At 37.8% G+C, this 26101-nt stretch overlaps 2 protein-coding genes across 4 annotated transcripts in view; one reads left to right on the top strand and one right to left on the bottom strand.

Annotated features, from left to right (window-relative positions):
- The window catches only part of PGAP3 (post-GPI attachment to proteins phospholipase 3), a 33671-nt gene extending 16276 nt beyond the window's left edge, over nucleotides 1-17395 (top strand). For both annotated transcript variants that reach the window (XM_053698054.1, XM_053698063.1), the window contains one exon: nucleotides 16299-17395. In XM_053698054.1, coding sequence (XP_053554029.1) covers nucleotides 16299-16362 — 64 coding nt within the window. In that variant the 3' untranslated portion in view covers nucleotides 16363-17395. The remainder of the gene's footprint in view (nucleotides 1-16298) is intronic.
- A 2903-nt stretch (nucleotides 17396-20298) lies between these two features.
- PNMT (phenylethanolamine N-methyltransferase) overlaps nucleotides 20299-26101 on the bottom strand; it is a 41468-nt gene continuing 35665 nt past the window's right edge. For both annotated transcript variants that reach the window (XM_053693963.1, XM_053693972.1), the window contains one exon: nucleotides 20299-20924. In XM_053693963.1, coding sequence (XP_053549938.1) covers nucleotides 20492-20924 — 433 coding nt within the window. In that variant the 3' untranslated portion in view covers nucleotides 20299-20491. The remainder of the gene's footprint in view (nucleotides 20925-26101) is intronic.

Below are 26101 nucleotides of genomic sequence, written 5' to 3'. Positions count from 1 at the left end.
AGAAAAAAATCAAGTAATTCAAGATAAAAGATGATGTTAGGAGGGACTTGAACTCATCTTGAGAAAGGCTGTGTCATCTGAAACGCGTTGATGAACTGTGTTTAAGTTTCAGTATATTCCAAAATTGAACCCCATATTACAGAGCACTCTGTCACATTATTTTGGAGTTCACACAAGTGGTTTTGCTATTTAGTGCTGCTTTGCAACATTGCATCGTTTTTATTCGTCACATTGTATCCAGAAAACCAAGAGACTTACTTCCACTCGCAATACCCGGCAAACAAGCTTCCCGATTGGTCAAAGACTTGTCACGTGACCCGGAAATTGCCACTGCACATTCCAAGGTACACGCTACAATTCTGTAATTGTTCGAGACGTAAAAGTGCAAAACACACTGGGTCAGTATGTGCAGATTCTAGGAGCCGCATGAGAAGTGGAGAAACCTATATTAAGGGGTTTCGTATTCCAGGTGAGTGGTCATTGATTGAGATTGACGAACCTTTGGAAAGTTTTTACTGTTGCACTTTCTACCGCAAACCACTGTTTACCTCACATCAACGCAATACTTCGACAGCAATCTACTGGACATTAGATATAATTTTTTCTTTGCACGCAAACAAACCATGAACACTATTTTACTCTGAGTATCTTTGTTTTTATCCAATATTTATATTTATATATTTTATATATATATATATATATATATATATATATCAGCAAAATAAAGCAGGCACTCTCCGTTTAACTTTATCGTTTAATGGTAAACGTTTTCGGGGTCTCCCCCGTCCTCAGACCAGTTAAACGGAGAGTGCCTGCTTTATTTTGCTGATATTTGATTGCTTGCAAGGCACCCCGGCAGTTGGATATAAAAAGAGTGTGCTGGTTCCCTGCTTCTGGATATATATATATATATATATATATATATATATTTATTTATTTTTTTTTCTTTTAGCATTTTCTGGCCATTTAGAATTATATGTTGGTGAACCACCAGTGGTTTCTTATTTTATATTTCTCTGCATTGTTTTAATATTCAAGTATATATTTACATAAGTGTACTAGACCTCTCTTAGCAGCTTTTTAGCGCGCCTTATTCACTGTGTTTAGATTTATTGCTTTAAAGAATTATCAGGGATTGTACTTTTTCAGGGCTGCCTAGCTAAGTGTTTATAGGGAGTGTGTTTTTGACTTTGTATATTTAATCCCTCCCCTGTATAGAGGTTTCACCACATTTGTCTGCCTTTTCACTCTTTGCAATATTCCTTTTTTTCCCTTTTGTCATGGATATTTTTAATACTAGAAAAACATGTTATCTGACATTGAACAAATAGAAAATATTGAGATCACAAATATTCCATCTGAAAGTCTAGATATTAAACACATCTGTGAAGATTTCGAAAATATCATGACAAAAGAATTAAATCAAAAACTTGAAATTGGCTATCTACAGAGATACCTTAATCTAAATATGGTCCCCAGAGGATTAAGACTGATTAAAGGTTGCACCTTTGAATTACAAGAACCCTTACAAAATTAATGGTACAACACCTTAAGGGATGCTTCCCTTAACTTAATGAGAATCATAATCAAATCAAGAAATATTACCCTTAGAGAATTTGAAGATAAATTGAACTATTCAAGCAATGGACTATCCCCTTTCAGTGAGGATGAAACTTTTACATTTTTACAAAATGAAATAATTACACGTTTAAAAGTTATTGAAAAGGACGTATTAGAAGTTGAGCAAAAAAAATGAATAGAGACTCATCTGATTATAACACTTCAAATTCAATAGAGAAAGATACTAGTTTAAATATCCCAACTGAATGTTCCTTAAAAGTTTAAAAAATATCCCATTAAAGATAAAAAATGGAAATTGTTTTCTAAAAAAATAAATCATAAAATCATAAATAATAATAATTTGAGAGATTCAAGGTCCAATAAAAATTACAATAATAAAATGAATACCAAATTATACAACACCCCAAACACCAGTAATTGGAAACCACAACACACAGGGACACAGAATCAGAGAAATTGGAGACCACATTATTGCAATTGGAGACCACAATATACCGAGAGACAAAATTACAGGGATAATTATCATAAATGTAAAGATAATCAAAATAATTGGTACCCTAGTGAAGATTATAACTGGCAAAATAGAAAAACATCCTTTGTATATAGACAAGATAGACATTCAGTTAGGGAAGATAGGTCTGAATATAATAATTGGACAACCCCCAAAAAATGGTGCAAGTCAAGACATAATTAGCCAAATAAATGGAAAATACCAACTCAAAATCAATACGCTCCTTTAACCGATGAGTATAGTTATCATCAGAGTTATAGTGCGACACCACATCAATCCTGGAGACAAAGGACAATGCAAAATGAACAAGGGACATCTAAGTCTTTTTTAGAGGAAGACCCAAAAAAGATAGAGAGATTAAAAATTAAAAAAAAAAAAAAAATAAGAAAGGATGTAGAGGGGGAAGATCTGGGGACCCTCAAAAAGGAATAAGATAATAAAGGCAATTGAACTAAAGGATGATGAATGTAACATACTAAAAAGAGGATTATACTTTGCGCCAACAGCAAAACTTGACAAATTTAGTACTCTATTCAATGTTAACAAATTCATCAGGAGTGTCGCTCAAAAAAGATTTTTCTTAAAAAATCCCATTACAAGGGAACTTGAAAATAAAAGCAATTTCCAACAAACAAACTTTAGAGTAAAATCTAACTTTTATCCTACTACTAAAAAAGGGACAAACCTTGAATTATTTGAAAGGTTGGTATAACAAGACATTGAAAAAATAAACGCAGATAAACAACAAAAGATGAACCTAAATAAAAAAGAATGGGAAACATTAAAAATCCTAAATCAAATAAGAACATAATAATAAAACAGGCAAAAGATTATAAAAAAGAAGCTATGAGATTGTTAGAGGATTCCACCACATACCTTAAAATTCCCTGCAAACCCATTAATTCCCAGAAAAAAAGAACTAGAAAAACTTAAAAAACAAATAAACCATAACACAGGTATAATAAATGGTAAAGGATACGAATTCCTTCTAGTAAAACATCCAAGAACACCCACTTTTTATTACTTACCAAAAATCCATGTGTTTATTTAACCCACCAGGGAGGCCCATCATTTCGGGAATCGATTCAGTAACTGCTAATATATCAGAATACATAAATCATTTCTTGCAACAATACGTAATAAAACTCCCATCATACCTAAAAGACTCAGCAGATTTTCTAAATACCCTGCAAACTATAAACTGGAAAGAGGATTACATCACAAACCTGTGATGTATGCTCTCTTTATACTAGCATACAACATAAATTGGGCCTCCAAGCTATAGATTATCATATAACCAAAGAAGGAGAATTACGCATTGAACAAATAGATTGTATTAAAGGGACAGTCAACACCAGAATTTTTGTTGTTTTAAAAGATAGATAATCCCTTTATTACCCATTTCCCGGTTTTTCATAACCAACACAGTTATAATAATACACGTTTTACCTCTGTGATTAACTTGTATCTAAACATCTTCTGACAGCCCCCTGATCACATGACATTTTATTTATTATCTATTGACTTTTATTTTAGCCAATTAGTGCAGTGTCTGCCACAATTCACGGGCGTGCTCACAGTGTTATCTATAGGGTTTACCTGAACTAGCTCTCCCCTGCTGTGAAAAACAAATTTCAAAAGCATGTGATTAGAGGCGGCCTTCAAGGGCTTAGCAATTATCATATGAGCCTTCCTAGGTCTAGCTTTCAACTAAGAATACTAAAAGAACAAAGCAAAATTGGTGATAAAAGTAAATTGGAAAGTTGTATAAAATGACATGCCCTATTTGAAACATGAAAGTTTTTTTTGGACTTGACTGTCCCTTTAAGTTTATCCTTGAAAAGAACTCCTCTGTCTTTGACAACCAATTCATCTTTCAAATCCAAGGTACAGCGATGGACACCAAATTCGCCCCAAGTTATGCAAATGTATTCATGGGACATCTTGAGGATAAGATCATTTATTGGTGGAGCTTGGGAGGCGAACTTGGTGCTCTATCGCAGATTCATAGACATAGATATCTTCATTATTTGAGAATGGGACCTTGAACTGTTTGAATTATTTATTGAGGTTTTGAGTAATAGTAATTTTGGTTTGAGTTTCACCTATGAACAGAGTAAGCAAACCCTCAGCTATCTTGATATAAAAATTAAGATTGTCAATCAATAAATTCATACTAAAAGCCACTTTAAAACAGTAGAATCTAATAATTATGTACATAGTGAAAGTTGCCAATAAGAAATGGGTAGAAAATATTTCCGTTAATCAATTCACTAGAATCAGAAAAAATTGCACAAGGCTAGAGGATTATGATGAAAAAGCTATACATTTAGAGAGAAAGTTCCAATCAAAAGGGCTATGATAGAAATTTAATAGAGAAAGCCAAACAAACAGCAAGAGCAAAAAATAGAACAGATTTATTACAACGTAAAATAAAAACACCATCCAATATAGATTCATTATGGGTACCATTTATTACAGATTACAACAATAATCATAACCAAATTCGGTCTGTTCTAAATAAATACTGGTACATCTTACAAATAGATCCAATCATTGGTGAACTTCTTCCAGAAAAACCAGCTCTGGTCTTCAAAAAACCTAAAAAACATCCTAGCCCCAAGTACCTTTAGAGAAACAGTAAACAATTCTACAGAGAGATCTTTTTAAACATAAACTTACAGGATTCTACCCATGTATTAGCTGTAAAGCCTGCAGTTTTAGCAATAAAACAAAAATTGTAACATCTAATATTACAAAAAAGGAATTTAAAATAAGGGACTGTATCAGATGCATCGATAGAAATGTGGTGTACTTGATACAATGCCCATGTAATAAGCAATATTTGGGGGAGACCACCCGTGCCCTCAGAGAGAGAATCCGTGAACACCTGCTAAACATCGAACATAGTTTCATGGGACATCTTTTGTCAAGACATTTTAAAGAAAGCCACAATCAGGACACAAAAGGCCTTAAAGGGACATGAAACCCAATTTTTTTCTTTCATGATTCAAATAGAGAATACAATTTTAAACAACTTTCTAATTGCAATGCACTACTGTTTTCTAACTGAACACATGAGTGAGCCAATCACAATATATAGGTTCTCCTCTGCTCCTGAGCTTACATAGATAAACTTTTTAGCAAAGGATAACAAGAGAATGAAGAGAATGAAGCAAATTAAATGATAGAAGTAAATTGGAAAGTTGTTTAAAATTGTATTCTCTATCTGAATCATCAAAAAAAAATTGGGTTTCATGTCCCTTTAAGTATTGGGGCCTAAGAAAATGGGTGACTGGAGAGGTGGAGATCTAAATAAAAAAAAACAGTGGCAGAATTTATTTTTTACTTTAAAACATTGGAGCCATTAAGTTTAAATGCTGAATTAGATCTTAATTCTATCATGGAATAAAAACTTAGTGAAAGGGATTTTTATTATAGACAACAGTTAATAATATATTTATAACATAATAACCAATTTTAAATTATGCAAAACACATAGGGACATAAGTCATTTGTTTTTTCTATTCTATATGTTCTAAATGTCTTATAAATATTTTAAGTATTCTTTATGTAAATTTATTTTTATTCTGAGAGCACATTACACATAAAAAAGGAAATTTATGCTTACCTGAAATTTATTTCTTTTACGATATGACGAGTCCACAGATTTCATCATTACTTATGGGATATCGCCTCCTGGTCAGCAGGAGGAGGCAAAGAGCTCCACAGCAGAGCTGCATAAATAGCCTCTCCCTTCCCCCCCCAACCCAGTCATTCGACTGAAGTTAGGAAGAGAAAGGAAAAGCCAAGGAGCAGAGGTGACTGAAGTTTAGCAAAAATAAAAACCTGTCTTTAGAAAAATAACAGGGTGGGCGTGGACTCGTCATATCGTAAAAGAAATAAATTTATCAGGTAAGCATAAATTTCCTTTTCTTTTACAAGATATGACGAGTCCACGGAACTTGCTGACAACCCTTTCTCCAATCCTTCTTGGAAAAGAGATAAAATCCTGGGAATCCTAACCCTACTCCATGAGTAGCCCTTGGATTCGCACCAATAAAGATATTTACGCCATATCTTATGGTAAATCTTTCTAGTAACAGGCTTGCGTGCCTGAATCAAGGTATCAATGACCGCATCGGAGAACCCCCGCTTAGATAAAATCAAGCGTTCAATCTCCAAGCAGTCAGCTGCAGAGAAATTAGATTCAGATGATGGAAGGGTCCCTGAATGAGGTGGTCCTGCCTTAATGGAAGCTTCCACAACGGCAAAGAAGACATGCCCACCAGATCAGCATACCAAGTCCTGCAAGGCCACGCAGGAGCGATTAGAATCACTGAAGCCCTCTCCTGTTTGATCCGTGCAATCACCCGGGGAAGGAGAGCAAACGGTGGAAACACATAAGCTAGGTTGAACGACCAAGGCACTGCCAAGGCATCTATCAGTTCGGTCTGAGGATCCCTGGACCTGGATCCGTATCTCTGGAGCTTGGCATTCTGATGAGACGCCATCAGATCCAATTCCGGTCTGCCCCACCTGAGAATCAGGGTGGCAAAGACCTCTGGATGGAGTTCCCATTCTCCCGGATGAAACGTCTGTCTGCTCAAAAAATCCGCCTCCCAGTTTTCCACTCCTGGGATGTAGATTGCTGACAGATAACAAGAGTGAGCCTCCGCCCACCGAATTATCTTGGATACTTCTGTCATCGCTAAGGAACTTCTTGTTCCTCCCTGATGATTGATGTAAGCTACAGTCGTGATGTTGTCCGACTGAAATTGGATGAATTTGGCCGAAGCCAACTGAGGCCCAGCTTGAAGCGCATTGAATATTGCTCTCAACTCCAGAATATTGATGGGAAGTAGAGTCTCTGACCGAGTCCACACACCCTGAGCCTTCAGGGAATTCCAGACTGCACCCCATCCTAGTAGACTGGCGTCTGTTGTCACTATCACCCATGAAGGTCTGCGGAAGCACGTCCCTTGGGGCAGATGATCCAGATGAAAACGAGCAAACGGAATGATGTCCATTGCCGCCACCATCAATCCAATTACCTCCCTGCACTGAGCCACTGATGGCTGAGGATTGGACTGAATGGTTTGGCATGTATTCAGAATCTTTAACTTTCTGACTTCCGTCAAGAAGATTTTCATGGATACAGAATCTATTAGAGTTCACAGGAAAGGAACCCTTGTCTGTGGAATTAGTGAACTCTTTTCTAGATTCACCTTCCACCCATGAGTCCTTATTAAGGACAGAACCATGTCGGTATGAGACTTTGTCAGTTGGTAAGACAACGTCTGGATTAGAATATCGTCCAGATAAGGCGCCACTGCAATGCCCTGCGGTCTGAGAACCGCTAGCAAAGACCCTAGAACCTTCGTGAAGATCCTGGGTGCCGTGGCCAACCCGAAGATAAGAGCCACGAACTGAAAATGTTTGTCCAGGAAGGCAAACCTTAGAAACTGGTGATGATCTCTGTGGATAGGAATGTGAAGATATGCATCCTTTAAGTCCACGGTAGTCATATATTGACCCTCCTGGATCAATGGAAGAATTGTCCGAATCGTCTCAATCTTGAAGGATGGGACTCTGAGAAACTTGTTTAGACTCTTGAGATCTAAAATGGGTCTGAAAGTTCCCTCTTTTTTTTGGGAACCAAGAAAAGATTGGAGTAAAACCCCTGCCCCTGTTCCTGTATTGGAACGGGACAAATTACTCCCATAGTGGAGAGGTCTTTTACACAACGTAAGAACGCCTCTCTTTTTATCTGGTCTACAGACAATCGTGAAAGAAGAAACCTTCCCCTTGGGAGGGAATTCTTGAACTCCAGTTGATACCCCTGGGACACTATTTCTAGTGTCCAGGGATCCTGAACATCTCTTATCCAAGCCTGGACAAAGAGAGACAGTCTGCCCCCTACTAGATCCGTTCCCAGATTGGGGGCCGCTCCTTCATGCTGTCTTGGGGGCAGCAGCGGGCTTCTTGGGTTGTTTACCCTTGTTCCAAGCCTGGTTGGGTCTCTAGATGGGCTTGGCTTGTGCAAAGTTCCCTTCCTGCTTAGCGGAAGAGGAAGAAGGGACTCCCTTGAAATTCTCTTAGGAACCGGAAAGACATCAGAGTAAGAAGGTACCTCTAAGTATTTGTCCATCTTACACAACTTTTCTGGAGGTACCACAATAGTCACAGTCATCCAGAGTCATCAAAACCTCCCGCAGCAACAGAGGGAGGTGCTCCAATTTAAATATGAAGGACATTACTTCTGAATATGTCTGAGGTAATGCACTTCCTGAGTCAGACAGTTCCCCCTCAGAGAGAGCCTCCCTACCCCCCAAATCAGATCCCTGGGAGGGTACATCGGAGATAGTCATCAAAGCATCAGAAGTCGCAGGCACCACATGGGTCTCTGACCTGCTGCGTTTGCCATGTAACACTGACAATTTAGACAAAACTTCTGTGAGAGTGGATGACATATCGTGCAAAGTGAAAGAAGCAGACGCCTTTGAGGAACATGGCGTTGTTTGAGCGGGCGTTAAAGGCTGTGACGCTTGGTGAGAAAATTGCGGCATACCCTTAATCTCATTAGTCAGAGAACATTCTTTAGACATATCTTCATTAAAAAAAAATCTCTTTACATTGTAAGGCTCTCTCAAGACAAGCGTCACAAAGAGTAACTGGGGGTTCCACAATGGCATCTAAGCACATGGGGCATGTATGCTGTTCAAGGTCATCCATGATAACAAGAATACAAAAAACAACTTGGTCGAGACACAGGAAAACGTAACACTAATAAAAATATATTACTGTGTCTTTAAAAAGCTCCCTCTGCGCTAACCCCTTACAGGCAAAAAAGACAGAGAGAACCCCTATAAAAGTTAAGCACACTACCTGAGTAGATATCAGCTACAAATTAACTTACTGGCTGTTTCACTACTTGCTAGAAAAAAACACAGTCAACTTATGTGTCGTGAAGAACGCTGCTAGCCGGAACCTAATGGAGGAGATACTACAACAAGTCCCTCCCCTTTGTGGGCGTAAACCTAACCCCACCCCTTTGTGGGCGTAAACCTAACCTCCGGAATAATATATGTCAAATCTCACTATATTGTTCCTACATGAGAATTAACATATTGTCTTTACCAGCATAAGCCCCAACGCTTCTATAGAAATTACTGTCTCAGAATGTTTGGGGATAAAGCAGGGAAAACCTGATAGAGGAGTAAGTACAGTCAGATCCGGGATATGCTGCAGAGCCCCAGAGTAAAAAACTGCACTTACCTCCATGCTGAGGAACAGCATGAAAATTCACAGTGTCAAGAGGTCCACTCTTCCTCCTGAGGTCCTGTGAAGACAGAAGGGTCTTAGATAATTTTCTCTAAGACCATTACAGTAGAGCAGTACAATAATGGGAGGCGCAGTGAGCCTAAAAGCCCACCAGTTCCCATAGTAAAAAGGCTATAACTGCAGAAGCTGCTCTTAAAGTAAAATAGTACACTTTGGCACCATTTAAAAATAAAAAAAAACTCTTGATTGAGGAATCTAAACTAACACCTCACTTTACCTCACTCCTATCACTAACACAGGCAAAGAGAATGACTGGGTTGGGGGGGAAGGGAGGAGCTATTTATGCAGCTCTGCTGTGGAGCTCTTTGCCTCCTCCTGCTGACCAGGAGGCGATATCTCATAAGTAAGGATGAAATCCGTGAACTCGTCATATCTTGTAAAAGAAAATGTTTTCCTTCCAAAAATGATGTAAATTAACACATTTATATGCCCACTCTTATATATGTGTTCAAATATTTTTGTAAATACAGTAATAACACAAACTATAGACACGCATTCATGATAGTATCACTCATTTCAGTGTAACACATTTTTTTCACACACGCATAAGACGAGTTCTTCTTTCTTGCTTTCACTTCACTGTGACAAACATCTATATCAATCACCAAATATTAGATTATTCATTATAAGCACACCTTTTATTATGTTCTTCTCACTAAATAGTTATAAATTTACACAGTAGGAAGAATGTTTTTTCTTTTTTTTATGCCATTAATTTTAAAAAAACAAACTTTTTTTTACATAAAAATCCCTGGTTTTTATATATATATATATATATATATATATATAATTTTTTTTTTTTTTTTTTTTTTATGGTCTGGGTTAGGGATGTTCTCTATGCTCTTATGCTCTTTTTTTTTGTGTTTGATGCTTAGATTTTTATTCAATGTTTTTTGACGAATGACACCTGTCTCTTTTATAAAAAAGAAAAGCAAGTTCACCCCACATTTTTTTAAAAAAAATGAGAGGAGAAAAAAAATCAAGTAATTCGAGATAAAAGATGATGTTAGGAGGGACTTAAACTCATCTTGAGAAAGGCTGTGTCATCTGAAACGCGTTGATGGACTGTGTTTAAGTTTCAGTATATTCCAAAATTGAACCCCATATTACAGAGCGCTCTGTCACATTATTTTGGAGTTCACACAAGTGGTTTTGCAACTTAATGCTGCTTTGCAACATTGCATCGTTTTAATTCGTCACATTGTATCCAGAAAACCAAGAGACTTACTTCCACAACACCCGGCAATCCAGCTTCCCGATTGGTCAAAGACTTGTCACGTGACCCGGAAATCACCACTGCACATTCCAAGGTACACGCTACTTTGCTTGACGTACAAGTGCCAAACAGAGGGTCGGTACGTGCAGATACTAGGAGCCACATGAGAAGTGGAGAAACCTATATCAGGGGGTTTCGTATTCTGGGTGAGTGGTCATTGATTGACGAACCTTTGGAAAGTTTTTACTGTTGCATTTTTTACTGCAAACCACTGTTTACCTCATAGCATTACTTCTACAGCAATCTACTGGACATTAGATATAATTTTTTCTTTGCATGCAAACAAACAATGGACAGTATTTTACTCTGAGCATCTTTGTTTTTATCCAATATATATTTTTCAACATGTATATTTTTTTTTCTTTTATCATTTTATGGCCATTTAGAATTATGTTAGTGAACAACCAGTGGTTTCTTATTTTATATTTCTCTGCATTGTTTTAATAAAATTCAAGTATATATTTACATACGTGTACTAGACCTCTCTTAGCAGCTTTTTAGCGCGCCTTATTCACAGTGTTTATTATCTCAGGTTTGCCTTTCTGGACAAGCACTTTCAATTTGTTGCACTTCCATTTGGCCTGGCCTTAGCTCCCAGAATATTTATAAAGGTTCTGGGGGCGCTATTGGCAGTTCCCACGGGTGGAAGGTGAATTTGGAAAAGAGTTTGCTAGTTCCATCTACCAAAGTGTGTTTTCTAGGGACTATCATAGATTCCCAATCCAGACGTGGACCCGTTGCTCAGTGTGCGTAGAGGGATATGGCTGCACCTCCCTGACGAGGCCCACAATAGGCCGAAACGTACATCTGGGGTTTTGCTGTTTCTCTTGTTCAGAGAGGGATTGCCCTGGTATTTCAGGGCTGGACTGTACTGTTAAGTCAGGACCAGACTGATATGCTTTTCTTGCAGCAATTGTATGTATTACTTGTCTCCCCCCATGTAGATCGCAATCAGTGTTATTACAGAAACAACTATAATATGTAACCCATACGATGTATCTTGTTATGAGCAAGTTCAAATTATGTTGTAGATTGCTGCAATCCCTTAGGTGTATGCCAAACCATTACCTCAATAAAAAAAATTAAAAAAAAAAAAAAAACACTTATTTTTCAGCACTGATGAAGTGCCCTTGAGGCAGGAAACAAGTCAGGTGCAGTACCTGTCTTCTGTGCCTTTTTTTGTTTTTATATGATGTATTCAATAAATTTAACTTTTTAACTAAAAAAAAAAAAAACAGACTGATATGCTACAGGAATGATCTTCTCTGTGAAAGGCACATGTTGAGCAAAAAGGGGCTGCTTCTTGGGTGGTAACTAGCCAAAGAACAAGCTATTATGCTATTGTTCGTTCCCAGGTTTTTATATATACTATAATAGATTCCCTGTCCATGAAGATTTTCCTGACGAAGGTCAGAAAAAACTAAATTCTTGCTTCCTGTCTTTCTCTCTAGTTTGACTACAATCCATCTGTGCCTCAATGCATGGAAGCGATTGGTCTGATGGTGGCATCCATGGACATCGTTCCTTTTGCTCGGTTCCATCTACCACTGCTGCAACTTTGTATGCTCCGTCAATGGAACTGAGACCATTCGGATTTATCACAGAGGATAAATCTGGACCCTCTAACAAGAGACTCTCTTGTGGTGGGTGTCACAGGAACATCTGTCTCGGGGCACTTACTTCCTGAGACCTTCCTGGGAAATTGTGACTACAGATGCCAGCCTGTTAGGCTGGGCAGCTGTTTGGGGTCCTTTAAAGGCTCAGGGCCTGTGGTCTCTGGAAGAGTCCTCTCTTCCCCTAAACATCTTGGTGTTGAGAGCTATCTTCAATGCCATATAAACGTGGCCTCAACTGTCTTTGGTCCGTTTTATCAGATTCCAGTCGGACATCACCACTTAAGTGCTTACATCAACCACCAGGGAGGGACTCAGAGTTCCTTAGCCATGAAGGAGTGACTCGCATTCTGCAGTGGGCAGAAGCCCACAATTGTCTCCTATCCGCCATCCACATTCCAGGAGTGGAGAACTTGGAGGCGGATTTTCTGAGCAGGCAGTCTTTTCATCCCAGGGAGTGGGCTCTCCATCCGGAAGTGTTATGTCAGATAACCCTCCAGTGGGGGGTTCCAGAGTTGGATCTGATGGCGTCCCGCCAAAACGCCAAAGTTCCAAAGTGCGGCTCAAGATCAAGAGATCCTCAGGCCGTTCTGATAAATGTTCTAGCGGTTTCTTGGAGATTTTCTCTGGCATATCCGTTTCCTCTGTTTGCTCTCCTTCCACCAGTCATTGCTCATATCAAGCAGGAGAGAGCATTGGTGATCCTAATAGCCCCTGCATGGCCTCGCAGGATCTAGTTTGCAGATCTGGTAAGGATGTCATCTCTACCTCCTTGGAGATTACCTCGGAGGATGGACCTTCTACTTAAGGGTCCTTTCCTTCATCCAAACCTAGATTCTCTGAAGCTGACTGCCTAATTCTGTCTAGACGTGGTTTTTCTGAAGCAGTCATTGAAACTATGATTCAAGCTCGAAAACCTGTTACTCGCAAGATTTACTATAAGATATGTCATAAATATCTTTATTGGTGCGAATCTAAGGGATTTTCCTGGAGCCGGGTGGGGATTCCCCAGATTTTGTCTTTTCTTCGGGATGGCTTGGAGAAGGGTTTATCGGTCAGTACCCTAAAAGGGTCAGATTTTTGCATTATCTATCCTTTTGCACAAACGTCTGGCAGACTTACCAGATGTTCAAGCCTTCGTACAGGCCCTGGTTAGAATCAAGCCTGTATTTAAGCCTGTTGCTCCCCCGTGGAGCCTTAAAGGGACACCAAACCCAATTTTTTTCTTTCGTGATTCAGATAGAGCATGACATTTTAAGCAACTTTCTAATTTACTCCTATTATCAAATTTTCTTCATTCTCTTGGTATCTTTATTTGAAATGCAAGAATGTAAGTTTAGATGCCGGCCCATTTTTGGTGAACAACCTGGGTTGTTCTTGCTGATTGGTGGATAAATTCATCCACCAATAAAAAAGTGTTATCCAAATTGATAATACGAGTACATTAGAAAGTTGCTTAAAATTGCATGCTCTATCTGAATCAAGAAAGAAAAAATTTGGGTTCAGTGTCCCTTTTAATTTAGATCAAGTTTTGCAGCAGGCTCAGTTTGAGCCGATGCATGTTGTTGATATAAAATTGTTATCCTGGAAGGCTTTGTTTCTTGTTGCTATTTCTTCCACTTGAAGAATGTCTCAGCTTTCTGCTCTGCAGTGTGATTCCCCGTACCTTATTTTTCATGCTGATAAGGTGGTCCTTCGTACTAAATTGGGGTTTCTCCCTAAGGTGGTGTCGGATCGAAACATTAATCAGGAAATTGTTGTTCCTTCTTTTTGTCCTAATCCTCCTTCTCAAAAGGAACATCTTTTGCACAACTTGGATATTTTGCAGGCTCTAAAATTTACTTACAAGCTACTAAAGATTTTCAGCTATCTTCTGCCCTGTTTGTTGTTTTCTCTGGAAAGCGTAAAGGTCAGAAGGCCACTTCTACCACTCTGTCTCTCTGGTTGAGAAGTTTGATTCATTTGGCTTGTGAGACTGCTTTACAGCAGCCTCCTGAGAGACTTATGGCTTATTCCACTAGGGCTGTCTCCTCTTCTTGGGCTTTCAAAAATTAAGCTTCTGTGGAACAGATTTGCAAGGTGGCAACATGGTCCTCTCTGCATACTTTTTCCATATTCTACAAATTTGATACTTTTGCCTCAGCCAAGGCTTCTTTTGGGAGAAAGGTTCTTTAAGCGGTGGTGCCTTCTGTTTAGATCCTCCTGCCTTTTTCTCCCTCCCTGTTCATTCCGTGTCCTCTAGCTTGGATATCGATTCCCACTAGTAATTGGAATTGGAATTAATGTTTACCTAATAAATGTCTTTTTTTTCCGGACATGGAGAGTCCACGACCCAGCACTCTTTTTAATTATCATTCGGCAGTTTTTTTTTTATAAACCTCAGGCACCTTTTCACCCTTGTGTTTCTTCTTTTTCCATTTTACTAAGGCTGAATAACTGGGGATTATGGGTAAGGGAAGTTACACTTAATGGCTTTGCTGGGGTGCTCTTTGCCTCCTCCTGCTGGCCAGTTGTTTCTGCTATATACTTTTATTATTTATTTTGCCACTTTATATACAATTTATGTGTGAAAACTGAGGATTTTTGTAATTCTCTGAACTTGAAATGCACCCTGCTGACTTCTCAAGTCTAACCCTGCTACATATCTGTCCCTAATTTTCGTTAGCTTATAACAACTACAAAACAATGTATTTTATACTAACCTTGGCTACCATTGATGTCTGCGGACTTAAGCCCAGTTTGGCTCCCCATATTGGTGGGTGAAGTTTGCTTATTGGAAAAACTAGGATGTTAATCTTTTTTTAAAAACATTTAGACTGTGACATGAAAGATATTGTTCTATAGTAAGACAACAAAAATGTCTTAGAATTACAAGGTGTTGACTGTCCCTTTAAATGTAATGCATATGCTTAATATTATGGGGGGGTTCCCCCAAAACAAAGGTCAGCCTGAGAATAATATTCAGAGCGTTTTTAAAAAAAAATTATTCTTTAGGTTTAAAATAAAGTTCTCTTTATATTATATATAAACTGATACAGTAACAATCTCACTTGGTTAAATATTTCTTCAAAGGACCGTTAAACACAATAGAATTGCCAAAAAAAAATGCAGTGCAATGAATTTAAAAAAATCCTTTAATTTGCCAGCCCCCTGTATCATCAGTCAATCACAGACTCATCAACACTGTGAACTCTTGCACATGCTCAGACGTAGCTGGTGCCTCATAAAGTGTGTATATAAAAAGTCTGTGCAAAATGTGATAATGGAAGTACATTTGAAAGTCTCTTAAAACTGCATGCTCTATCTGAATCATGAAAGTTTAATTTGACTTTAGAGTTACTTTAATTAAAAGACAGAAACATTTAAAAGCAGTGTGCCAAGGACCTATTTTTTCTCAGTTTCTGCCCAGTCTCTCCTGTATCCATTTGTGGGAGTGGCACCGGGAGCCTGCCAGGTAATCTTCTGTAAGACCTTTTTCTGAATCAATACAAGTAGGTGAGCAAACAGTGTAAGTGCTATTAGTTGGTAATTATAGAACAGTCAATTTAAACTTATGTCCCTTTAATCACTTTTACCTGACAATCTCTGTTGATTTTGAAAATGTAGACTCATTGCTCAGATGTTTTAAAGCAATCCCTGTACTTGGATAAAATGTATTTCAAATAGTAGTGTTGCCTTGTATAGAGCTAAATTGCTTGTATTTACTTGTGTTATATCGTATCAATCTTTGTCACACCCAACGCCTTCTTCAAATCTACCACTTCTGAAAAGTAAACTAGATCATTTACAAGCAATGTCTGCATCTGATTATAGTAAGTTTGTGTGCCTTCTATTTCAGCTATGTTATGTGTTGAAGAAGCTCAGGGGTATTTTAACATTAGACAAAGAAGAATTCATCATTAGTTACCAGGGAGAGGAAAAAGTAAATGTCATGGTTCTCTTATTAATAAATCCCACATTTTCTCCCCTGCAGCTTTCTGAAGGACGACAGCCTCTACTTACTGAAGGTTAATTCAGATGTCCTAAAATTGGACTAAAATAACAAGAAGAGGAAAGATTTGTGTTCTACCTCCCAGGGATGGTCTCTGCCTTGTGGGCAGTCACGCTGGTTCAGGCCCTGCGGCATCTACTTTTAGGGCCGCTTCTTTGAGAGATGGTACCACACATGAAGCCTCATAAACTTGATGGCCTGTTTGAAAGATGGTTTTTAAAGTGCCTTAATTAAATCGTTAGACTTCTGAGAGAAGTAAAAAGAATGTGTGTAAGGCCTACAGTACAGGGAGTACACACTGCTTCTCATACACACGCTGCTCTGCATGAAGCGCACATTATTCTTTACAATGCGCAAGGCTCATCATGTCATTCAGATACACACTGATCCACATTGCTGCATGTGCTGTATATAAACTCTGTGTGCTGCTCACCCTCTGCATACTGCTAGGCCCATACTCACTGCTTGTAACATTCTTGTACATTTATAGGACCAAGTGTCCACCTGCACATGCACGCTCCTCTGCATCATCTTTTGCATATTGTGGAACACACATAATTCATACTCTGTACATTCACAATATTTATATTATTCTGTCTCTCACTGGTCATACAAACTGGTAGCAGACATATTACTGTATGCACTCAATACACACTATATAAATACATTTTTGTGGCATTTTACATAGAAGAAGCCAATGAAGTGGGAAACCAGTAATGGAGATGGGTATACCATAAATGTATTGTATTTGCACCCCTTTCCACCAGATGGAGCCCACAATGTTTTGGTGACTCATTTGGCTGAGAGAGATTTATTTGCTTTTGTAACAGTATGAGCTTTTTTTTTTTTTTTTTTTGTGGAAAATGTATTATGCCATATTTTGTCTTTATTATCTGCTTGTGCAGTGGTCTGTTTCTTTTCAGGCACTGTGTCATTGCTGTGCCAAGGGCCGGGGAGGGGTTGCATGTTGGTGCCTTATTGTCTGTGTATAGGGGAGGGAGTCAAGGAAGATGTGGTGTTCCTGCTGCTGTACAATATTATGTATTTGTCTTAAACACAATAAATTCATTTCTTGATTACGCACAGCCTGTTTTATTAAGAGAAGAGGAGCTTTTTGAAGCCTCACTATTGGAAAACTAGGGGTTTGTGTTGGGGCTTTCTCACTCATGGAATGTATACATGGAAATGTGTGGATGGTGGATATAAGGCACATATATACAGGAAACAATGCAATAAAGAATATGACACAAGCTAGGGCTGTAGGAGAGCAATGAACAACCTATAGGCTCGATGCATTATTCTGCACTTACTAGCTTTTATTAATGTTCTGACATCACTCTCCCTTGTATTCTTAGAGAATACATGTATAATCAATAAGAAACCTCATCAGGCATAACAGTAATTAGCCTAAAATACAGAACCAAAGCACATATATAGTCTCGTCCCTAGTATTACTTGACTGTGACCCGTAAGATTTTTATTTTGTTTAATATGTGCTGCCAATACCTGGTAGGAGTTGAGTGAAAATTTTAGTTGGAAGGATGTGGCATAGAAATTTGGTTAAAGAGACATGTTATGTTATTTTATGATTCAGACAGAACATATGATTTTAAAAAACTTTTCAATTTACTTCTCTTATCTAATTTACTTCATTCTTTTTGGATATCCTTAGTTGAAAAGCCTACCGAAGTAGGCTCAGGAGCAGCGATGCCTTACTGGGAGCTAGCTGCTGATTGGTGACTGCACACAAATGCCTCTTGTTATTGGTTCACCAGATGTGTTCAGCTAGCTCACAGTAATGCAAAGCTGTTCCTTTAGCAAAAGATACAATGAGGATGAAGCAAATTTGACAGTAGAAGTACATTGGAAATGTGTTCAAAAGCACATGTTCTATCTTAATCATGAATGAAAAGTTTTGGGTTTCATGTCTCTAAGTAATAAGCATGAAAGGAGATTGAGAAAATAAATTGTTAGAATGTAATGCATGAACAAGAGTAATGAGCAAGATCAGTGTTTTGGCAGGGTACTTGTATTTGTATCTATAATTTAAAGTCTTTTACTTTTTTAGTACTTGATGTGGAAAAAAAAAACCCAGTTTTTAAAATGGTGACCTCTACTTCTCTTTGTACTGTGTATGTAATATAGAGATTAAAAAAAGAAAGAAAACATATATGGGTGATTTAAAGGGGCAGAGGAGAGAACAGGCTTTTTAACATATTGATATCTTCTCTATTTAAACAACTAATATAAAGGGGGAAACAAAATTATCTAGCCAATCTTTGGTTTGTCTGTATTTAGTTAAATATCCATTTACAGGGCTATTATAATGGGGGGGGGGGGACTACATGCTTTAAATTGTTAGAATTGCTGCAGGTCCTAAGCAGAGAACCATGTCATTTTTTTTTTAATTAGACTGGCCCTTTAAAGGGACGCTAAACTTTTTTTTAGAACTCCCATTCTACCATATGAATATTAAAAATTGCAGCCACAAAAAAAACATATAAAAAGTTAGAATAAAAATTCATTTTCTAAAATGTATGTTTTTATGTGCATTTTTGTTTGGCAAAATAACTTGTACCGCTGCCATCCAGGCCTATTAAAAAAGAAGTGGTTTCATAGCATAATTTACAAGAGTTCAGTATTGACTCACAAGTGTCTTGTGTATGGCTGGAGGCATGCATGAGAGACTTGCAAACCTATACTTGTCAATTATATAATGCTACAATTGCCAAGACACTTTGTCCTATAATAAGGGGCAGCCAGTAATATTTAAAGGGACAGTCAACACCAGAATTTTTGTTTAAAAAAGGTAGATAATCCCTTTATTACCCATTCCCCAGTTTTGCACAACCAACACAGTTATAATAATACACGTTTTACCTCTGTGATTACCTTGTGTCTAAGCCTCTGCAAACTGCCCCCTTATTTCAGTTCTTTTGACAGACTTGCATTTTAGCCAATCAGTGCTGACTCCTAGGTAACTTCACGTGCGTGAGCTCAATGTTATCTATATGACACACATGAACTCACGCCCTCTAGTGATGAAAAACTGTCGAAATGCATTCAGATTAGAAGCGGCCTTCAAGGTCTAAGAAATTAGCATATGAATCTCCTAGGTTTAGCTTTCAACTAAGAATTCTAAGAGAACAAAGCAAAATTGGTGATAAAAGTAAACTGGAAAGTTGTTTAAAATTACATGCCCTATCTGAATCATGAACGTTTATTTTGGACTTGACTCTCCCTTTAAAGTCCATATGAAGCCCTAAATCCTCAAAAGTGTGCACTGTTCATTAATCACTTGTGTTGGACCCTTTATTCCTGTGTTGTGATTTCAGTGCCATTCATCAATGTATATTTTTACATATGTTGTTAATTTTTTGAAGAAAAAAAACCCAGGAATAAAGAGATGAAAGGAGAGGGAGGGCACCTTGGTTTTATAGTATGAAATTAGGAAATTCTAGGTTGTTGTGGAGAAATAAGGGCTGCAGGGTAAGCCTCGGGTCTGAATGTAGCCCCTGGGCTGCCAACTCTTTACTACTGCTGGACTAGGAGGACACCACATGAATTCTAGAATGGCATAGTAAAGCTTGTGTGGGGTAGAATATCAAGGAGAAGATGTAATATCTATGTGGACAGAGTAGGAACTCTTACAGTGAGTTCAGTCTCATGTGGGGATGAAACTAGGAATGCATACTCTCATTTGTCAATGTAAAACAGTTTGGAGGGTATTTAGGGTAGATAATCTAGAGGAACAGGCATTATCACATGTTAGCACAAATGCTGTTGGAGGACAGGTACTTGTGTAGGAACCAGTTGTTGAAGGTTCGGCAAGTTCTAGGAATGTAGACAGTCCCAATGAGAGTGATGGATATGACATGAAATTAGTATAGCTGGGAGAATGGATAAAGTCCTAGAATGGTTTGTCCTTGTACACTTTTATGCATTTATTTAATTAGGAATTTAAATAACATTTAGTAACTCATTAGATAGTGACCATCTTTATTGGTGATAGTTTTAAGTCCATCTATAAAATTCTAGCTGGAACATAGAATAAAATTAATATATGTAGACAGACTATATACAGAAAGTAGTTGAATTGCATAACTTCATAGAGAGATTGTGTAAAATTAGTAAATTCTGACCATTTATACACAGATCAGACAAAATGCTTATTTTTAGGGCATTTTCTGGGCCCAGGCAAAGAAAATCCCACTGACATCATCCACCCCAACTTTCATGCTTGGAGGCATTGAGTAGGTTCGGAAATCCCTTATTCTGTAGCCAGCATTACAAAGGGCTGTCCTCACATCTTCCTCAGTGACAGGAACCACACTTAGTCTGGCTTCCCCTGCCAGATAGTAAGACTCCTCCAGAGCTCCTATCAACAGGAGGTGGCCACCTGCTCTTAGAAGCCCAGTGATATTCTTGAGTGCTTGCTCAAAACTCTCTCTGTTTGGACTGCAGGCCTCCAAGCAGAATGAAGAGACAAGCGCATCTACTGACCCACTGGTGAACTCTTTACCCAGTGGGCAGGGTTGGTGGATGTCCACTGGAACCACTCTGGTAATCCGCTTCCTCAAGCGATTCTGCTTTTCTTGCCAGAGTTCCCTGATTAGGCAGAATGGAAGAGTAAAATAAAATTATTGTAAATATATATAACAAAATCATGAAAGGAATGTAAAACCCTTTTCTTTATGTATGTATTCATAGCTAATTGTTTCAACACATGAAAGTAGCGGCTTTTTACCAATTGATCTTTTAGATTTTGTTGTCTTTTATATCCTATAGCTACTTTATTACCTATAACATTAGCTAATGCAAGATCATTTTCTATATATACTAGTTTGCATTAATAATTTTAACAACCTCTTCTATTTGCTAATTATAGGATTATAGATTCTTAATGATAGAAGGAAAAATTAACCAATAGGATGCCATGACAACAATGGTCTTATCCGATGAGTTCTCAGAGGAGTGATTTAGATGGCTTTAATTTTATATGGAAAATTGAGCTGTGCCCCCCACTCTGAAGTAGCATTTATGAAATGTGTGTCAGGGGATTATTTGAAGCAATGTGTTTAATCTTTTACATTTTATTTTAATTTCCACTTACTGATCATTGTTATGAATTTAAAAGGGATTTAATAATAAGTGGAGGGTAAATAACATATCAGATACTATAACATAGTTATTAGTCTGTTTGTTAGAAAATTGGGAAGCAAGTAAAAATGTATCTACAGTAACCATGTAGTAATATACTGATCGTAGTTAATGAATATTTTTTACTGGGTAGTCACCCCAAGTAAAGCACAAGTTAATTATTATGTTCCCTGGATTAAAGGGACATTCCGGTGAAAATATAAATGCAGATAGATGAATGACATCTTTGAATAGAAACATATTTCCAATATTCATGTATTTGCAAAAATGCTTCTATTAAACATTATAACTGTTTGTGTTAACATTTTTCTATGCACGTGCATGTGAAGCATAACTAGATATTCTCAGTGCACCAGCATTTTAAGTGCTGCAGCTGCTCAGAACGCCAGTGGGTTTTGTATCATGTCAGCAATTAACAAATTGAGTCATTACCAGATGGTGAAAGCACCTTAGGCTCTTTGAGCAAGTGCTGTATTTAAAATGCTGGTGCACGCTGCATACTTAAATACACATTTGAAACAGCTATATCTTTTGTTATAAGCATTTTTGCTACTACATGTATATTACAAAAATACTTCTATTCTAATCTGAAATGTATCCATGTGTACTCCCATTTTTGGCTGGAATGTCCCTTTAATATAATATTCTATATAATAGAAATTTAGAACGATTCAGTTTAAGTATTTTTAAAGTGGTAGCACAGCAATCATTTTGGAAAATATTTTTTTCATTACACCTTTGTTTCAATGTATATAAATCAGTTATATTTTATGGTAACGATATTATGCACAACACACAAATTATTTGTTGTTTTTAGACTTTCTTTAGTAATTGAATCTTCAACTTAATACTTCTAAGTGAAAGGGACAGTAAAGTCAAAATTAAACTTTCATGATTCGGATAGCGCATGCAATTTTAAACAACTTTCCAATTTGCTTCTGTTATTAAATTCGCGTCATTCTCTTGTTATATATTTTTTTTGAAGAGTAAAACTTGGTAGGCTCAGGAGTGTGCACGTGTCTAGTGCTCTATAGCAGCAGTGTTTTACCACATTGTGTAACAAAGCTACAAATAATGTTGCAAAACACTGCTGCCATAGAGTATTAAATACACGTGCACACTCCTGAGCTCTTATAAACCTACCTAGTTTTACTCTTCAATAAAAGATTCCAAGAGAACAAAGCAATTTTGATAACAGAAGTAAATTGGAAAGTTGTTATAAAATTGCATTAAAGTTTAATTTTGCCTTTATTTTGGAACTTTAAGATAGGGGTGTGTGGTTGCCCCTCACACTACAAAGTGGAATATACACCTTATTTTAAAGCAGCAATCCAACTCTTTTATCTGAGTGTCTGTTCAGCTACTAGGTGAATTTTAGGGATGTGCATTTGGACTATTTGTCATGAAACAAATGCCGAAAAATGGGCCCCCGCCATTGGGTATTTTCAGAGCAAATCCAGATCTTAGTCTTTTGCACTTTCACAAAAAGAAATCCGTTTCTGAAAACAGACGAATGCTGCAGGCGGCCATATTCGTCATTTGTTTCATAGCAAATAGCCCAAATGCACATCCCTAGTAATTTCCATAACAATGACAAATACCTCACATCATTGGTCCTATTTTGAAACCTTTAGTCTCCCCTCACTATAGAAATATAGAAGACCCCACCAGTTGTATGTCCTCCTAGCTGTCATGTACTACCCTGACAGTAAGCTGTAGCCTCATTTTGGTAATGTCAGCGCTCATAGAGCCTTTCTTATATGCGCTAAACAAACTAATTCTTTGCAGGTATCTATATAAAAGGGAGAACCTCGGTAAGTGTAACAATTATAGATCATTTTATGAAATTTATAAAGATTTTGGTGCAAGTATTTTAAGCCTGGTATTTAAAGGGACACTAAACCCAAATATTTTCTTTCATGATTCAAGTAGAGAATACAATTTTAAACAACATTCAAATTTACTTATATTATCTAGTTTGCTTCATTATTTAGCTATCCTTTGTTGAAGAAATAGCAATGCACATGGGTGAGCCAATCATACGAAGCATCTATTTACAGCAACCAATCAGCAGCTACTGAGCATATCTAGATATGCTTTTCAGCACAGTATATCAAGAGAATGAAGCTAATTAGATAATAGAAGTAAATTAGAAAGTTGTTTAAAATTGCATGCTCTTTCTAAATCATGAGAGAAACAATTTGAGTTTCATGTCCCTTTAATTAATTTAGTCATGTGTAGGAATATACATATACTGTAAACATGAGTTAAAACCTCTGCAACTGTATCTCTAGTATTTTTTTATATTAAAAAAACATAAGTATAAAATCCAAAATATTGATTGGGGGGGGGGGGGGAATAAAACTACATTTTGAACTATGAATTGTGTGTGTTAAAGGGATAGTAAACATCAAAAATGTTTGTTGTTTAAAAAGATAGATAATCCCCTTAGTTACCATTCCCCAGTTTTGCATAACCAACACAGTTAAAGAAATATGCGTTTTACCTCTAATTATCTTGTATCTAAGCCTCTGCAGACTGCCTCCTTATCTTTTGACAGACTTACAATTCAGGCAATTAGTGCTGACTCTCTTAACCCCTTAGTGACCAGAGCACTTTTCCATTTTCTGTCCGTTTGGGACCAAGGCTATTTTTACATTTCTGCGGTGTTTGTGTTTAGCTGAAATTTTCCTCTTGCTCATTTACTGTACCCACACATATTATATACCGTTTTTCTCGCCATTAAATGGACTTTCTAAAAATACCATTATTTTCATCATATCTTATCATTTACTATAAAAAAAAATATAAAATATGAGGAAAAATGGAAAAAAACACACTTTTTCTAACTTTGAACCCCAAAATCTTTTACATATCTACAACCACCAAAAAACACCCATGCTAAATAGTTTCTAAATTTTGTCCTGAGTTTAGAAATACCAAATGTTAACATGTTCTTTGCTTTTTTTGTAACTTATAGGGCCATAAATACAAGTAGCACTTTGCTATTTTCAAACCATTTTTTTTTTCAAAATTAGCGCTAGTTACATTGGGACACTGATATCTTTCAGGAATCCCTGAATATCCCTTGACATGTCTATATTTCTTTTTAGAAGACATCCCAAAGTATTAATCTAGGCCCATTTTGGTATATTTCATGCCACCATTTCACCGCCAAATGCGATCAAATACAAAAAAATCGTTCACTTTTTCACAATTTTTCTCACTGAAATTATTTACAAACTGCTTGTGCAATTATGGCATAAATGGTTGTAAATTCTTCTCTGGGATCCCCTTTGTTCAGAAATATTAGACATATATGGCTTTGGCATTGCTTTTTGGTAATTAGAAGGCCGCTAAATGCCACTGCGCACCACACGTGTATTATGCCCAGCAGTGAAGGGGTTAATTAGGGAGCATGTAGGGAGCTTCTAGGGTTAATTTTAGCTGTAGTGTAGTAGACAACCCCAAGTATTGATCTAGGCCCATTTTGGTATATTTCATGCCACCATTTCACCGCCAAATGCGATCAAATTAAAAAAAACGTTAAATTTTTCACAATTTTAGGTTTCTCACTGAAATCATTTACAAACAGCTTGTGCAATTATGGCACAAATGGTTGTAAATGCTTCTCTGGGATCCCCTTTGTTCAGAAATAGCAGACATATATGACTTTGGCGTTGCTTTTTGGTAATTAGAATGCTGCTAAATGGCGCTGCGCATCACACGTGTATTATGGCTAGCAGTGAAGGGGTTAATTAGGTAGCTTGTAGGGAGCTTGCAGGGTTAATTTTAGCTTTAGTGTAAAGATCAGCCTCCCACCTGAAACATCAGACCCCCTGATCCCTCCGAAACATCTCTCTTCCCTCCCCTACCCCACAAATGTCCCCGCCATCTTAAGTACTGGCAGAAGCTCTGCCAGTACTAAAATAAAAGGAAAATTTGGGCTTTTTTCTGCATTTTTTTTTTGCATATTTACATATGCTTCTGTGTAGGATCCCCCTTAGCCCCCAACCTCACTGATCCCCCACCAAACAACTTTCTAACCCTCCCCCTCTGACTTAATGTGCGCCATCTTGGGTACTGGCAGCTGTCTGCCAGTACCCATTTTAGTGAATAATATGCTTTTTTTTATTAAAAAATGTCCCTTTTCTGTAGTGTAGCTTCCCCCCCCCCCCCCCCAAGACCAACCCCCCACCCCTTCCAGATCCCTTAGATGCTTTGGAAAAAATAAGTATTTAATTTTATTTGACATTTTACTTTTAAATTTTTTTCTGTAGTGTAGCGGTTCCCACCCGCTCCCGTCCCGTGCACGCGCCCGCCACCCCCCGTGCGCGCCCCCGATCCCGCCCCCCTCCACCTTCCAGATCTCACCGATGGCCGCCCACCCGCCTCCCAAGTCGGCTCCCACCCACCAACGATACCGGCCATCGATGTCCGGTGCAGAGAGGGCCACAGAGTGTCTCTCTCTGCATCGGATGGCCAAGGGGGGTTATTGCAGGATGCCTCCATATCGAGGCATCACTGCAATAACCGGAAAGCAGCTGGAAGCGAGCAGGATCGCTTCCAGCTGCTTTCCAGACCAAGGACGTACGCCACACGTCCTCGGTCATTAACTGCATTTT

This window comes from Bombina bombina, chromosome 1, assembly GCF_027579735.1.
Source record: "Bombina bombina isolate aBomBom1 chromosome 1, aBomBom1.pri, whole genome shotgun sequence".
NCBI lineage: Eukaryota > Metazoa > Chordata > Amphibia > Anura > Bombinatoridae > Bombina > Bombina bombina.
Note: the sequence above shows the minus strand (reverse complement) of the source record. Positions and strands in the feature narration are given on the sequence as shown.